The sequence below is a fragment of the Sturnus vulgaris genome, chromosome 4, assembly GCF_052056855.1.
Source record: "Sturnus vulgaris isolate bStuVul1 chromosome 4, bStuVul1.hap1, whole genome shotgun sequence".
NCBI lineage: Eukaryota > Metazoa > Chordata > Aves > Passeriformes > Sturnidae > Sturnus > Sturnus vulgaris.
The window spans coordinates 9,015,601-9,030,907 of NC_142246.1; the positions used below are offsets into that span (position 1 = coordinate 9,015,601).

The 15,307-nt window shown below is 37.3% G+C and overlaps 1 protein-coding gene across 2 annotated transcripts in view; it reads left to right on the plus strand.

Annotated features, from left to right (window-relative positions):
* HTT (huntingtin) overlaps positions 1 to 15,307 on the plus strand; it is an 80,541-nt gene that overhangs the window by 437 nt on the left and 64,797 nt on the right. For both annotated transcript variants that reach the window (XM_014895278.2, XM_014895279.2), the window contains exons 2-9: positions 5,481 to 5,564; positions 6,018 to 6,138; positions 9,643 to 9,702; positions 11,636 to 11,715; positions 12,121 to 12,259; positions 12,493 to 12,634; positions 14,039 to 14,217; positions 14,692 to 14,896. In XM_014895278.2, the coding sequence (XP_014750764.2) occupies positions 5,481 to 5,564; positions 6,018 to 6,138; positions 9,643 to 9,702; positions 11,636 to 11,715; positions 12,121 to 12,259; positions 12,493 to 12,634; positions 14,039 to 14,217; positions 14,692 to 14,896 (1,010 nt within the window). The remainder of the gene's footprint in view (positions 1 to 5,480; positions 5,565 to 6,017; positions 6,139 to 9,642; positions 9,703 to 11,635; positions 11,716 to 12,120; positions 12,260 to 12,492; positions 12,635 to 14,038; positions 14,218 to 14,691; positions 14,897 to 15,307) is intronic.

Below are 15,307 nucleotides of genomic sequence, written 5' to 3' on the forward strand. Positions count from 1 at the left end.
GGAAAACCTTACTTTCACCTAGTACACTGCTGCAAAGAAGACAAAACCCCTTAAACATAGTTTGAATGAAGCACTGCTTTTCAGCATTTTCTCTTCTGATAAGTGCTGAAGTGCCTTTACCGAGACCTTGTTTTTCTGTGCTTGACGCTTTCTGCATGAGTGTCTTTTCTCTGAACTCTCTCCATCTGGTTGTACAGCTTTCTTGAATTGTGGATTCAAGGCTGAGCAAGTGAAATTTCTTCTACTCTGTAATTCACTTTTTATATCTTTAAGTGTTGATTGCTGTTCAGTCGGATTTCTTCTTTCTTATCAGAACGGTGCCCTGAAAGTTCATGTTGAAGTTAAAAACAAGTTTTGGCTTTGTGAATTGAAAATTTAAATGAAGTTGAAGTTTGAGCGCTGATGCTTTCAGAAGGAGTTGCGGATGTCTGTTTGTGACAAAGTTCGTTTAAATTCTTGTGCTGTCATGTGCTGCACAGAGACCTAAGAGGCGTTAGTTTAAATAGTCCTAATATCTTTTTCCTTTATTTAATGTAAGGGAAAAATGTGTTAGGTCCATGAGCTGTTCAGGTTTTCCTTTGGGGGCCATTACTTGGTGGACCAGGGCAAGGAGCTGTTCAGTACCACGGTGCTGCCCCTTGCGTTTGCATCCTCTAAAACCAGCTTTTATTGAGCAGGTGTGGAGGCAGTAGGGTTTTTACAGGATAAAGACATGAGTCACACTAATGCTTTTTCTCCTGCTGTTGGGGAGAAGGGAGAAGCAGAAGGGTTGAGGAGCAGGTAACTTCTAACTTGGCAGTGTCCTGTGGCATTGGCAGAGGAAGGGAAGCTGTGGCACTGGGCTCTTGGCCACCTGCTCCCACTACACATTCTGGTCCGGTTGCCAACTAAATTATCACGATTGGTGCTATTTTCCCTTTGGAGAGTGTTGTCTCAAACAATCACAATGCATTTTCACACTTTTGATGCTTAATAGGTGAAAAAACGAATCTTCTTCATGAGCTAGTTGTTTTTAGGTACCTTACTGGTCTGCAGGGACTAATTGCTCTGTTTTGTGCATTTTTTTTTGCTTGTACTTTGCTAGTACTGCTAGTACACTAGTGTGATATGGATGAGCATCTATTTCCAGTCTTTCCTATGTTCCATTCAAATTTCTGTCTCAAAAGTTACTGGTGAGAGAGGTAATGGAATTTCAAGAAAATATCCTTAAAATTACTTGTGATGCTTGATGAGGGGTATTATGCTTGGTTGGATGGTCTAAATTTAGGCATGTTCTACTGTAAACATTAAAAAATTAGTGTTGGAGTTGTCCTCGTTGACTTTGCTTTGTGTTTAAAAATAGTCTGTTTTCAGAAAGCTGATGGGATTGTATGCCCCCAGGAACTGTACAAATTCAGTGACAGCACTGAGCCTCATAAAAGCCAGTGAAAAGCTACTCTGGCAGCCTTTGCTGAGGCTTCCCAGACTTTTAATGAAATAGCAGGTGACGTATTAATGTAATTCACAATACTATCTGCATTTATTTTTTCTTGTTTGTAGTAGACTGGAAAGGAAAATTGTCTGTGTTTGGGGAAAGGCTTTCATCTTTGTTGTGGTTCTATGTAAATAACACTTAAATCTCTTGTAATTCTGTGTAGTAAGTTGCTATCATCCTACTGAGGACTGAATCCTGCTATGAAATGTTTTAAGATCAGAGAGATTGGGGTAGAGAAGAATTAATTGTTTACCCAGAAGGTATCTATATATTTCTTCCCTTTGTTGTAAGACAATGACTCCAGAACTTTTGATAATACTGATATCCTGTCTTTTTTTTAATTAAAATATTAATGAAATCCAGGCTTTTACCAAGAAGATAAGAGTTTTTTCTGTTTCAAGAGATTTTAATCAGCAGTAATCGTGTGTTATGCTTACATTGTGCCTTATAGTTAGATGTCAGTCTCTGGTCCCCTCTTTCTTATCTCTTGTTGGGGTTTTTTTTCTCTTCTGTGTAAACTTAACTTGAGCTCTCTGTCATATTGCTTCTATACACTTCTGCTTAGGCAACTAATTTTCTTCCTTATAGTTTTTCAGATTTTTCAGACCCTTAAATTTTGTTAGAAATAGGATATTTTGTTCTGGATAACAAAGCTCCCACTAACTTAAAAGTTTACTAGTATGGTGTAAAAATTTGGAGTTTGATTTGTGAATCCAAAAGTGGATTCTTTACATTTTCTCTTGTCAATTTATTCTTATAGTCAGTTTCTGTAGTTGTTTTCTTTTTTTTTACATTTGATTCTAACCATTACCTTTGCAGCAAAAGGTACTGCAAAAGCCTAAGCAATATGCTTTTTTCTATACTCTTCGATTTTTCAGTGTCTTTTATGTTTGACTGAAGCTGTGGTCATAGATTGGTTTGATCAGTGCTATATGGAGGCCTAGCATTAATTTTTTGCTTAACTGAAGATCATACAAAGTGCATGAATATTAGCTATTGCCTTGCTTGTCAGGAGTAGTTCCTTGATGGTTTTTTGGCATTGCCACGTCTAGGACATGTAGTATACCAGTTCTAGTTAATTTGACAGTCCATGACTGGATTGTTACTACACCTTCTTTCCAGGGTCCCCCATGTTTGGACGGAGTTTATTTCTTAAGCCGCTCATATTTCTGTTTGTTATTAAACTAATAGTTTTAGTTTTTGTTATTTTCGTCAAGATTAATTAAGCTATTTGGTTTGGCCCTGTTTTCTTAAAACTGTCTCAGGTTTTGAACTTCAGTGCTCTTCACATATTCTGAATTTTAAGGTCTAATAAAAATTAGCATCGGTGAGCTGCATCTTCTTGCAGTCAGCTCATCTGGACTCAGAGGGCAAAATTATCTGGGCTTGCTGGTTTCTTAAGTTGTTTGTTAATCTTCCTGCTCTGTAGAAGTACACAGGAGATTAAACTCCTCTGTATGTGAGATGGAGCTTTCCTGTTGATAACTGCTGCTTCCAGTGTCTCCTGCCTTCTGTTACTCATCAGATGTGTGTGATTGATTCATCAAATGTGTGATGCTGTTGTTGCCCCCCTGCTTAGGCTCATCAGCAGTTTGCCTGTGGACTTCATGATACTTCTGAATAGAGCTTTTTTTTTTTTTTTTAACTAAAAAAAGCATGTGTTTTCTCTGTAGATACTGCTCTGTTACCCTTCTCCCTCTGTAGGACAGAAAATATGTGCATGTACATAATGTACATTAAGTGTTTTTCTTCTACCTTTCATTTCTTAAAATTATTTTTTTGGAAGATGTGTTTTCTCTAGCCAGGCCTTTTTAAATTTTGAAGTTACTTATTTCAGCAAGATGTAGATTATGTGTTAGTGGAGCTCTCTGTTTGCAGAAATTTGCCCAATAGATTGGTCTCTGCTAGTCTGAGCAGTGTTGAACACCACTACCTGCCTTGCTCAGGGCTAAGTTATGTGTAGATAATAGAGAATTTTGTTCTGGAAGTAGCCTTTGTCAGCAGTATTTTCAATATGTCTTGTATCTGAAATAGTGAGCTTATGGACAAGTTCAGATGTGCCTGTTCCATTTTTGGGTTGCATATGTACTGAAAATGGTTCTTGTAAGAGATTGTGGCTGCTGGGTAAAATTAGCATGAAAGCTGAAATGATTTAATCGTTTTCTGAGGTGCCTGCTCACATCAGTGTTGCTGATGTTGCAGAATCAGTTGGACATCTTGGACAGAGTTTGGTGTTTTGTTAGAGATGATCTGAAATGCTACTGAAGACTCTGGCACTCTTTCTAGATAGAGAGAAAGAAAGACATTGTGTATCTTGAATAAATTCAGGTTGTCTGCTCATATTCAGCCGATGTCTTAAGTCCAAGAAGAGATCCACTTTGCCGTTTAGCTTGCCTAAATAAAATGCTGCCAAACTGTAACAGAAAAAATGGCTTTGTTCAGAGCTATTCCTTAAACTTCTGAAAGTAGAAATTATTTGTGGGGTGAGATGAGATTTTCTTTGTGAGAAAAACGGAAGTATTTTTGAACACTAAATCTTTTCTGAACACAGACTTTTGAACCCCTCACTTCAGCCTGATGGAAGAAAAGGGACAGGGATACTGGCAAAGAATGATCTTTTTCCAAAACCTCTACTATTATTTGAGCTGAAGTTCCTAAATAATGCAGTGTAGTTCTTTAAAAATACTTTGTCTAATACTGTATTTTGATTCAGCTGGGTTTGATGTGCTTATTGGCTACTTGCTGTTGGCCCTTGATGTTGTGTTACTGCTATTAATGTAACTCAAGGCTGTTCACATTGTTTTCCAACTTCTAGTTCAGAGACATTGTTTTGCTATTTCATGGTTTTTGCTATTTTTTACTGAGAGAATGAAATACTAAAAATGATCAATTTTCACTTGGAAAACAAAAGGGAAGATTCTCTGTGAATGTGAGTGAATAAGTTGGTAATTCTTTATTGTGAAACAGACTCAAGACAGATACCTTTGGGTGGGTGGTTTTACTCCAGTAATGCTACTGGTTAATTATTTAAAAGTAACATCTGCCTTCCTAGAAGTGATTCTGTGTCAGTAAAGTTAGGAGTAGGAGAGACTGCACACTTAAATAAAATTTCACAGTCAGAGCTGGGAGTCTGTCTCACTCTCGTTTTTCAGTTCCTTTATTGGGGGTGGAGCAGGCAAGAGCTGCTATTCCAAGAGCTTGTATCATGTTGAAGTGAATGTTAAACGCATTTTGCAAAGGAGAAGCTTTTCATACTGTGCTCTCTATTGTTTGTAGATACACATTCTTTGTTTCCGTGCACTTTGCTCTCTTTATTGTACACTCAGCTTGGCCTTTCCTGGCCTATACCAAGTATTACTATAGAGATGTTGTTCTCAACGGGCAGACTGTGCCTAGGGCTTTGCTGGTTTTGTAATTACCTTCAGAGGAATATAGTGTATAATAGCATTGTTTTGTCATCCTTTGCAGTCCAGATGCAAAATGGCCCGTTTAATAGAATTTGAAGCTTCAAGACACTGGCAGACAAAAAAAGTCTAAAGTGATACTATGTGGCAGGAGGGTCTTTTTAAAAGAGCTGTTTTTTTTTGTTCTCATGACTTCTTGTCATGAGAACAACCTTTTTCTATCAGTTTCTTTTATTTTTGTTCTAGGACTGCCTCATTTTTTCTATTCTTTCACTTTACTCTTCTTCATTCTTCAGTTTTCATTCCCAAGCATTTTCTCAGTGAAAGTTACAGAATTAATGTGATAGTCCCTGTTAAGTGATTCAGTCTTCATTCTTTTTCCAAGTTTATATTTCTCCTTTACTTGTGTGCCTGTGTGCTCTCAGCAGGAGCTGCAGATGAAGTCCCTGGGTCTGCAGGTAGTTGGTGTACAGCTGTTTATGGAGTGACCAGAAAGTGCAAATGCATCTTTTTCTTCCATAATGATTAGACACTACTTTAGCAAGAATGTTTCAATGATTACGTTTGATCTCACACTCATTATCATTGTGTTCTTCCTTTAGAAAGAAAGAACTTTCAGCTACCAAGAAAGATCGAGTGAATCATTGTCTAACAATATGTGAAAACATAGTTGCTCAGTCACTAAGGTAAGCAGTGTTTTTATTGATTGTTTATTAATGTCTTTAATTCATTAGGATGAATAACAGTTTTGGAGTGTTAGTTGTTGGGAGGATTCCTTATAATGACTCGTTTAAAATGCTGAGCTTCTATTTAAAACTTAAATGGCATGGGTTTTTTTCTTAATTAGCTCAAAATCTAAGAAGGATTTCTGTTTACCTGTTGGTGGAGTGGGCACCTTCCTTCTACTGCCAACAGAGAAACTTAGGCACAAATACCTTACCAAGTTATGTAGGAAAGAGTTGGGAAATGATCCCCCAACTCCTAATGAAGTGCTTTAGTACACTGAATATCTTCTCTCGTATATGTGTGTATAGCAAATATATATATATATATAGTTGGATTATAAAACCCTTTCAAAAACATTAATGGTGTTAATTTTCATAATGCACATTGTAGTTTTCTAATGTTTGTGTATTTAGGAATTCCCCAGAATTTCAGAAACTACTGGGCATTGCTATGGAGCTCTTTCTCCTCTGCAGTGAGGATGCAGAATCTGATGTCCGGATGGTTGCAGATGAATGCCTTAATAAAGTTATTAAAGTAAGAGCTTGCAGTGTCAGATTTTGTCACTTCTTGATGTGGTGTCCTGTCTGAATTTGCACTGATGTTCTTTTAGTTACCTTTCTTACTATTGATAATATCTCATAATATAAGAGGCTAAGTAAGCTTCTTTACTAAATTCTATATGTGCTCTTTCTCTCTTAAGAGTTTTTATGCCCAGATCAACATATTTAACTTGTCTTATGTAATTCGTTGTTCTGATCTATTCTTGTCTTCAATTGTTCATTAACTCTGTTCTCTTCAAGTTAAGCAAAACAGGAATGTGGGCTTTTCTGAAATCATCTTGTGTGGGAGGAATACTCCTATTATTGTTCTGTAAACATAAAGACATTTAGCATCAGGAGAGGTAAAAATATTTTTTAGAAACTGATTGAATAGTAGTATGGTTTGCTGAGACTTGGAGGAGGAGATTTCAGGCAGTAGTTAGAATAAATATGGTATTTTGGAGATTATTTATTCCCCTGCTGTGATCCAGAATGAAGAACTTGTTGTAGAAGAGCAGATGGGCATTCATAGGAGGTCATGCAAGGTCTGAATCTTGATTCAAAGTATCTTAAAATGAAATTTTTGAATAATTTGTGGAAGCTGCAGCTTCTAGAACAGGCATGTCTTCCCTTTTTTGTGCTTTTTTTCTGAAATACTTCAACTTTAAACACTGTTATGTACCTGCCTAAATAATCCAGTTGATGCAAAGTTGAAGTGCTTTAGAAATATGCAAATAATAATTTTCTTTGGCATGAAGGTGCGTGTAGAAGCAAGAAACTGAACATTGATACTGAATGAATTAAGGTTTGGAGTTTGAGCTTGTGGCTGGAAGTTGTATGGAGAAAACTTACAGATTGTGTAGTGTGTTCCATAATGATAAGGAATGAGGAAGTGCAAGTTCCTTGTTTTTTTTGTTTTGCCCAATAGCACTTTGCTCTTTTCACTTTGATTTGAATGTTTTTCTGTTTGAGGGAGAGCACTCTATGAGATGCATAGATTATTATTTAACTCAATTTACTTTAAAAGCTGCTCTGAAAGAGTTTTAAAGAATGTAAGCTTACTTCCTACTTTCTCGAAACATTTATGTAGACTTGGTATAAAATTTACCTCATCAGTTCTCTAATCTGTTTAATATTGTTGCTCTCTGGCATGTTTCAGGATTTTTCGACTTGAAAAACCTGACCTTTTTTCCAATGTTTGTATGGTAGTTTGTTTTATTTTCAAGATTAAAGTGGTTTTAAATGATGGTATCTTCTATCAATCGTTAAACTTGCCAATTGGTCTCAGCTCTGAAGTGGTAACAGTTGTGATATTCCACACACATGGGTGTATCAGACTGTTATGGAAGCCAGGTGTACTTTGTATTCTGTTTCTGTGCTTTATGTTGTGTGGAAACAATGTAGCAGCTTAGGCAGACACTTGTGTATAAATGCAGAAAAAAAAGATGTCCAGTTGTTTTTTTTTTTTGGTTGTACAAGTACCAATAATGCTTGTGGTAAGTAGAACAGAGGTGTTGGGCCCCAAGCTTGCATTTTAGTAGAAGTTCAGCTTTTTTTAGTGTCTTAGGCATTTCTGGAGGCTAATTCTTTTGCTAGTGTGATGCTTTGTAGCTTCTCTTGAAATAAAAGACTATAGATGTAAGCATTACTTGTGTAATTGTGTGTCTGTCTGGAGTTAATGCTCATTACTGTCACTAGAAAACTAACTCTTCTGTGCAGACAAGGCTGAGCATGTAACCTTAGATAAACACTGTATTGCTACACTTACCTATCAGAACCTCAAAGACAGCATAAATGGCTCAAAATTTTAATAACCTTTAATAACCTTTAATAACCTGTGATGCTTTTAAAATAAAAAATACCAAGTTGGGACTTTGCAGGTTTCTGTGGGTAAGGTTAAGCTGTCTGGAGCTGATGCATGATGTTGTAGAGTTCTCTGTACTAATGATACTGGTTAATGAGACTCTTCACACCGATTGCAGTACAATTGGTTTCAGTAATTGGAATTTATTATTGTAGCAATTTAGAGCTGACTATGCTTTTTTCCAACTGGGACAACATTATAGATTTTAGCCTACTAAAAATATATCTATACACTAACAAAAAGAGTTCCTCCAGTTGGGTGTGTTGTAAGGACAACTTAGCCTTGAAGCCAAATAATAGCTGAAGCTTTTTTGTGTTGCTTGACATCCTCATGTATATAGAGGCAGTGAACTTCTCATAAAAACTAACTTTTGTGAAGTAAATCCTGGCACCTGGCAGTCTATAGTTGGGGTGCTTATGTTAACATAAAAATACAACCCAGATGAGATATTTCTGGGGAAGGCATTGTATTGTAGCAGCTGGGGTAATTGGGGCAAATGGAATTTTGGAGCATGCAATTTTGAGCTGGAAAGATCATGCTCTGGAGGAGCCACAGGCATTCCACTGACTGTGCTTAAGCAGTTGTGGCTTCTAGCTCAGTGGGTGCCATCAGATTTTATAGTCATCATGAGTAATCCTGTGAAGATGTGAGTTTAATGGTTGGTGGTCAGGAAGGCAGCTAGAAAATTAGAAATAAAGAAATTATTAGGCAAGGAATAAAAAATTAATACTACACAATATAGCACTGTATAAATCCACAATGTAGGCACTTTCACATTATATGAAGGTCTCATGAGAGGAAGAGCTGGTGGAAATGTTCATAAATTGTAGTACATGCTAGAGAAAAAAGTGGAGAAGGAGGGGTAACCATATATATATACATACAATTGTTCTGTATGAACAGACTATATTTTCATATCTTCTTATTCCCTGATACTTTGAAGATAGAGAATGCTGAAGTTGGGGTGAACAGAAAATTACTACTTCTCTGTGCTTACTTTCATTTCATGTACCCTGGGCTTCAGCCAGGCTGCAGGTTTAAACTACAGTGCATGCTCTGTTGCTGTATGCTTGATTGCATCCTGGGATGTGACACTTCTGGTATGCACAGCTCCTTGTGGGGTGTGTACTAACTGGATGCAGAAAATAGGCTGATTCATGGAACAAAGGGTTTTCAGGGGCTGTTAAAAGTAATGGTACAAATACAGCTTCAGTTTGAGAAATAGTAGGAGCCTACTTGGCAGTTGGGGAGTATATCAAGGAGTGCCTTCTGCTGCTTGTGAATGTTGTTCTTGTGTTTTAATATTTTGTTCATAAGTACCTGTTCCTGGTGATTGCCAGAAAGCACAATAGGTTGGCTCTGCTTGTAGGCTGATCCCATATGGCCTTTTGCAGGTAGAGTTGGTAAAACAGTATTAACTGCAAATAACTATTAGAATTTGTGGAGTTTGTCCACATTTGTGTGAAGGATAAAGGCATCTCTTCTCACTATTTATGACTTTCTTATTTATACATCAAATATAGGGACCATTAGATAGTTGTGCCTTGCTTGAAGCTGTTTTACTGCAAGTGTAACATTTTTCCTGTAAAGCACCTCCCATCTGATGCAGTATGTTCTCAATGCATTTTATTGCAGGCTTTGATGGATTCCAATCTTCCCAGGTTACAGTTGGAACTGTATAAAGAGATTAAAAAGGTGAGGGATTTTTCTTTCATTTTCTTCTGAAATGTGGTATTTAATGTAAGTTCTAGTGTATTGGAATATAGGATTGGTGTAAATTAGTAGTTTGTCTTTTAAAATCAAGGTCTAAGCTTCATTTTAGAAGGATTTGTGATTATTTTAATGTGTTATTCTACTAAATTCCTCACTGTTGTCCCCATTGTTTAGATTTAACCACTTCTGCAAGTTTATTTGGCAGAAAATCTGTGAGCATTTGGTTTGAACAGCAGTTTGAGTTAACCTTAGTGACTCCCCACCCAAAGGAATAAGGCATATTCATGATGTTTGCTCCACTGACTAAGCTGGAAAGAGTAACTCAAACCAAAAGGGTGATGAAAAGTAGATGGAGGACAGTGACATTCTTAATTGACACAACCTCATGGAGAATTAAGGCTTGAAGTAACCTGCGACAACTACTTTATGAATTTATGATGTGTACTTACAGCTTCTTACAGAGGCATAGGGAAAAATACTGAAGCATCTCTAGATACAAAAGCTACAATTTAATTATGTCCACAGGAAGAAATTTAGTAATAGCCTTTTTGTGACTGCAGAAGAGGAATGATGTATGAAATGCTATGTTAAGGACAGTATCACTGAAACTGTGTCTCTTGCATCTATTAACATGTAGTCAGGCTTGTATAGGCAGAAAATACAGGTGTTACTTGTCAGACAGTAACAATACTGGTGTTTTTTTGTTTTGGGGGGAATAATAGAACTCTAGAAGATAAGCCACAAAACCAAGATGAGTAGCTTTTCTTCTGTTAGATGTAGGGCCGTGTGTGGATGTCTTACTGCATTGCTGTACCTTAATGTCATGCAATATTTTTGAGGGTGTGGAAATGGACATTAACTAATTAACAGAAAACAGCCAACATATAAATTGCTCTGAAGTTTCTGCACATTTATAACCAGTTGTAGGAGGAAATATTTTCTTGTTCAGTTGGTGTGTACTTCTTGAAAGATGCTCTTGGATTCATGACAGGTGAAAGAGAGGTGGCATGTACAACAGGAGCAACCAGCAGACTGAATTTTGTTTGTGTATCAGGATCACTTCAGAAGCCATGCCAGAATCTGTTGTTTGGCTGTGAAACTGAGAAATGCGTATTCTGTAATTCAGATGCAAGTATTTTTTACTTGTCATGTTAACAAGGCCACAAGCCTTTGATATACCAGCTGAAGAAACTAATAAAGAAATGAGAGTTTTTAAACATCTCAGCTTTGTCTTCAGGGGATCCAATTTGAGCTACATTAGGTAGACACCCCCCTAGGCATCTATTGACTTCCATAGTTTTCTATAGTTCCAACAGCACTAAGGAATTGTACTACATCCCTAGACACTAATGTAGGGGTGTTATGGTTCAAGTCAGGTGCTCAGCTGAAGGTGTCAGTCCAGGCAAATAGATACCAAACTTCAGCAGTCAAATCCGTTATGAAGTGCCACAGATCAGTATGTTGATTTTTCCTTTGGTGCACTCAGAAGCTGAACGTTGTTTATTTGCATATCTTCACTGCTGTCAATTTTATGCTGTATTTTTATCTCTGCAAGTGTTCAGTGATTTTCAGACTCTCATATCATCAGTGTTTCTTTGTTGACTGATGAGTTTCTCCGTGGTATTTTAAGCAGATTTCAGCAGAGCACAGATCTCAGACACTTCCTTTTCTTTTGTGGTGTTCCTTATTATTCATTTTGGATTACTCAGAAAGCTCCTAATACCAGCTAGGAAAATGAAGGTAGTCATGGAACTGACTTGACTTCCTTTTTGCTAAGGGAAATCTATGATTTCCACACACCTTATATTTTTATCTGTTTAAGTAAGATACACTACTGTATATCGTATATTATAGGCAGTTTTTTGTAGGAAATGGTTTTGCATGATAAAATGTGATAGTTATATACTCTGTCTAGAATGGTGCTTCAAGAAGTCTGCGTGCTGCACTCTGGAGATTTGCTGAGCTTGCTCATCTAGTTCGGCCTCAGAAGTGCAGGTAAACACATTTTAATAATCAATTTTCCAAAGAACCTTTAAAGAAATACAGATATTAATAAAGTGTTACTGTTTGGAAGTTTTAAGTATGTAATTAGGAGGTTGGAGGAATTGTTATCACCTTATTCTCTCTGAAGTTATATCATCAGTGTGTTTTTTTAATGGAGCTTTAGTTCTGTTGTATACATTACTGTAAGGGAGAAAAACTTGTGAAGATAATGACTTGTATTTAAGTGTGTTCTTGTGTTCTGAAGATTCTTCTTTTTTTCTATGTTCTGTGTAGCTAACAGACAGCCCATTCTTTTATGATTCAGTAACACCACAGAACTCGAGTATGAATTAAAAATACTTAGAAGGGTACAGTTGTTCTGATCACAAGTGAGTTTTTGTTCTGTGCCATACTTAGGCCGTATTTGGTGAACCTTTTGCCCTGTCTAACACGGATAAGTAAGAGACCCGAGGAATCGGTACAAGAGACGCTGGCTGCGGCAATACCCAAAATCATGGCAGCCTTCGGCAATTTTGCAAACGACAATGAGATTAAGGTACCTTTCTTCACCCTCTTAGTGCTCCCTGTTGTATCCCAGAGCATGGTAAGTTATCAGCATTACCAGATGATGGTACAGAAATCACTGCTACAGCTGCATGTCTGAATTAAGGCAGTAGTTGCCTTTGCTTGATGTGCATGAAGTAATGCTTTGAATAAATGAAAAATGCATTTGCTGGCTTCTTAGTTCATTTCTGATTAAAAAGTGAAGTAAGGTGTCTTTGTTTTTAGGTTTTGTTGAAGGCTTTCATAGCTAATCTTAAATCCAGTTCCCCCACTATCCGTCGAACAGCAGCAGGATCAGCAGTAAGCATCTGTCAACATTCACGAAGAACACAGTATTTTTATGCCTGGTTATTGAATGTGCTTTTAGGTAAGATTCAGGGCAAAAAAAAAAATTTCCTTTAGGTGTAAGTAACATTGCATTTTTCCCTGTAAGAATATGTATCACTTTGCATATGTGAAAGGTTTTAAGGTGAAGGAAGGATACTTAGACTACCAGTTACAATGCTGGTACTTGCACTATCTGGTGTTAAGTTAGAGGAAGATACGTCTAAAGCTATTTGTCTCTGTGCTGCAGTGCTAGTAAGTAATATTGGAAAGAAGTAGCTAAAGCTTGGAAAGTAGCTTGTTGGAAAATGAGGAGGTCTAAGAATTCTGGGTGAACTTATGCAGCATCAGGAGTCTGAAGACTTGCATGGCCCATCAGCTTGGTTTCTAGTGCAGCAGGTCTGAGGTCTGCTGTACTCTGGGCTATGATCACATACCCTGTGACCTTTCTTAGAAGGACCAACACATAGATTCGGTTGTAACTTAGAGGGCTTTTTTATTTAGAGCACATAGCTTTGTATCAGGTATTGCTTCCATATTTCTTCAGCTGGGAAGTTTGCATGACCTTCAGGTTGTTTTGCAAGTCATGATGAGAGGCATCTGGGTTTCAGTGGAAACTTGTCTCAGTTTTGTCATTAACAAGGGTTTCTTTACTATGTAGACTGTATTTCAAAAGGAGAGATGAGGAAGACTGATACATAAGGTGTTACTGTGTTAGCCTTGCTGCTTTCTAGAAGTGTGAAAAATTCAAGTGCTACATTGTGCCTTTCCTCCCTCTAAAGTGATGTTTAATAATGTCCTTGGCAGTGATGCAGAATTCAAACAGAAACACGAATGGGAACTCCAAGAATTGATTCTGAATTTTTTTCTCCTCCTTGGATAGAAGGTTGTGCTTTGTTCCACAACTTACATTAGTTTGTATTATGCTTTGGGGTCAGTTGTGATTAGCTGGTAGGTATATGGAAGAAAGTTTCCAAAACAGGGCAAAGTGCAGATATCTTCCATTAGGATAGTGCGTCTGTGAGCAAGGGAAATACACTTGGGTGTGAGCTGTCAAGTGGAGAGAGGAAGCAGGTGAGAAAAGCAAGAGAATCTAGACAATTTGGTGAAAACATCAGCTATTGCAAAAAATTGGTTTTTGTGTTTTTATAACACAAAAGTAAAAAGAGGTAGGAAACAGTGAAAGTGAGACAGGGTCCTCTGATCATTCTCCTATGTTGCTTAATTGATCGTCAGTAGTATAAAATACATATTTTCTACATTTTTCCAGTGTTTCTACATTTGGGAAGCACTCTTAAGTTGCTGTTAGGTTTGTGTTGTTCTCTTTTGTTGAGTTTTCTTTATTTAAAGAAGCTATTATATGGACTAAATGAAGTAACATTTGTGTTGAAAGTAACCACTGTCAGTAAGTCAGTAAGTTATTTGGCCACTTCTTTTCTCCCCTCAGGCTTGTTGGTTCCTGTAGAAGATGATCGACCTACTCTTTTAATTCTGGGTGTTTTACTTACACTAAGGTATCTCATACCTTTATTGCAACAACAAGTAAAAGATACCAGCCTGAAGGGCAGTTTTGGTGTAACAAGGAAAGAAACAGAGATTTCACCTTCACCAGAACAACTGATACAGGTAAAATATGAATAATAACCCTTACCCGAAGAGTACTGATTGGAAGGAAAGTAAATAAACCTTGATCCAGCATTAGTCTGATACTGAACGCTCTGAATTCTCAAATTCCTATTTGTCTTGATAAAGGATAGTTGGCCCAGTGACAGGAATTGTTAAGTAATGACCAGAAATCCCAGAAAAATTAATCAGCAGTACTTGTTAGGTGTACCCAAAGGAGCGAAAAACTTCTTATGGTGCCTTTGATGTGATCCTTTCTTTTGTAACAAGAAAAAGAAACAACAGACTTCTACCAAAAAGACAGTTAAGTGGCTACAATTGATTGACATTTCCCCCTTGGAAGACTGTGGTGAAGATCAGATATACCAAGCATCAGTTATTCTTAATTCATTGCTGAAATTGGATGTTGGATAGGATAAGACACATAGTATGTTCTGTCTTCATAGAGACTTATTCCAGTCCTCTGCTGGCTTTCAGGTTTATGAACTGACTCTGCACTATACCCAGCATCAGGACCATAATGTTGTGACTGGAGCTTTAGAATTGCTCCAGCAGCTCTTTAGGACACCCCCCCCTGAACTGCTCCATGCCCTGACCGCCTGTGGGGGCATTGCTCAGGTCAGTGTATCCAAAGATGAGCCTGCCAGCAGGAGCCGCAGTGGGAGCATAGTGGAACTTATAGGTAAGCTCTGCTTTTGGCACTTGGACTAAAAGGAAATGCACATACATCATCAGCTCTAGTTCTCGGTGTTAGCAAAAGCATGAAGGTTAAATTAAATGTATGAAATGATGCATGGCATTCTTATTTTCCTAGGTACAGTAGAAGTTCTTTCCCTTCTTTTAAGTGGGTATACATTCATTGATTAATGACAAGCTTCAGAGGTTTTTTTTTACAGTTTGTGTTGATGATGTTTTTTTGTTACACAAAGCAAGTTGAATATGGTGACCTTTTTTTTACCCCACCAAATGGATGTTGTTCTTACTAATCATCTGACACTCTGATTCATAAAAGCAGATCTAATCAGAATTTGTATTAACTGAGAGCTCCTTGCTGAATACCAAAACCAGCATGAAATTAAAGCATGACTTAAGC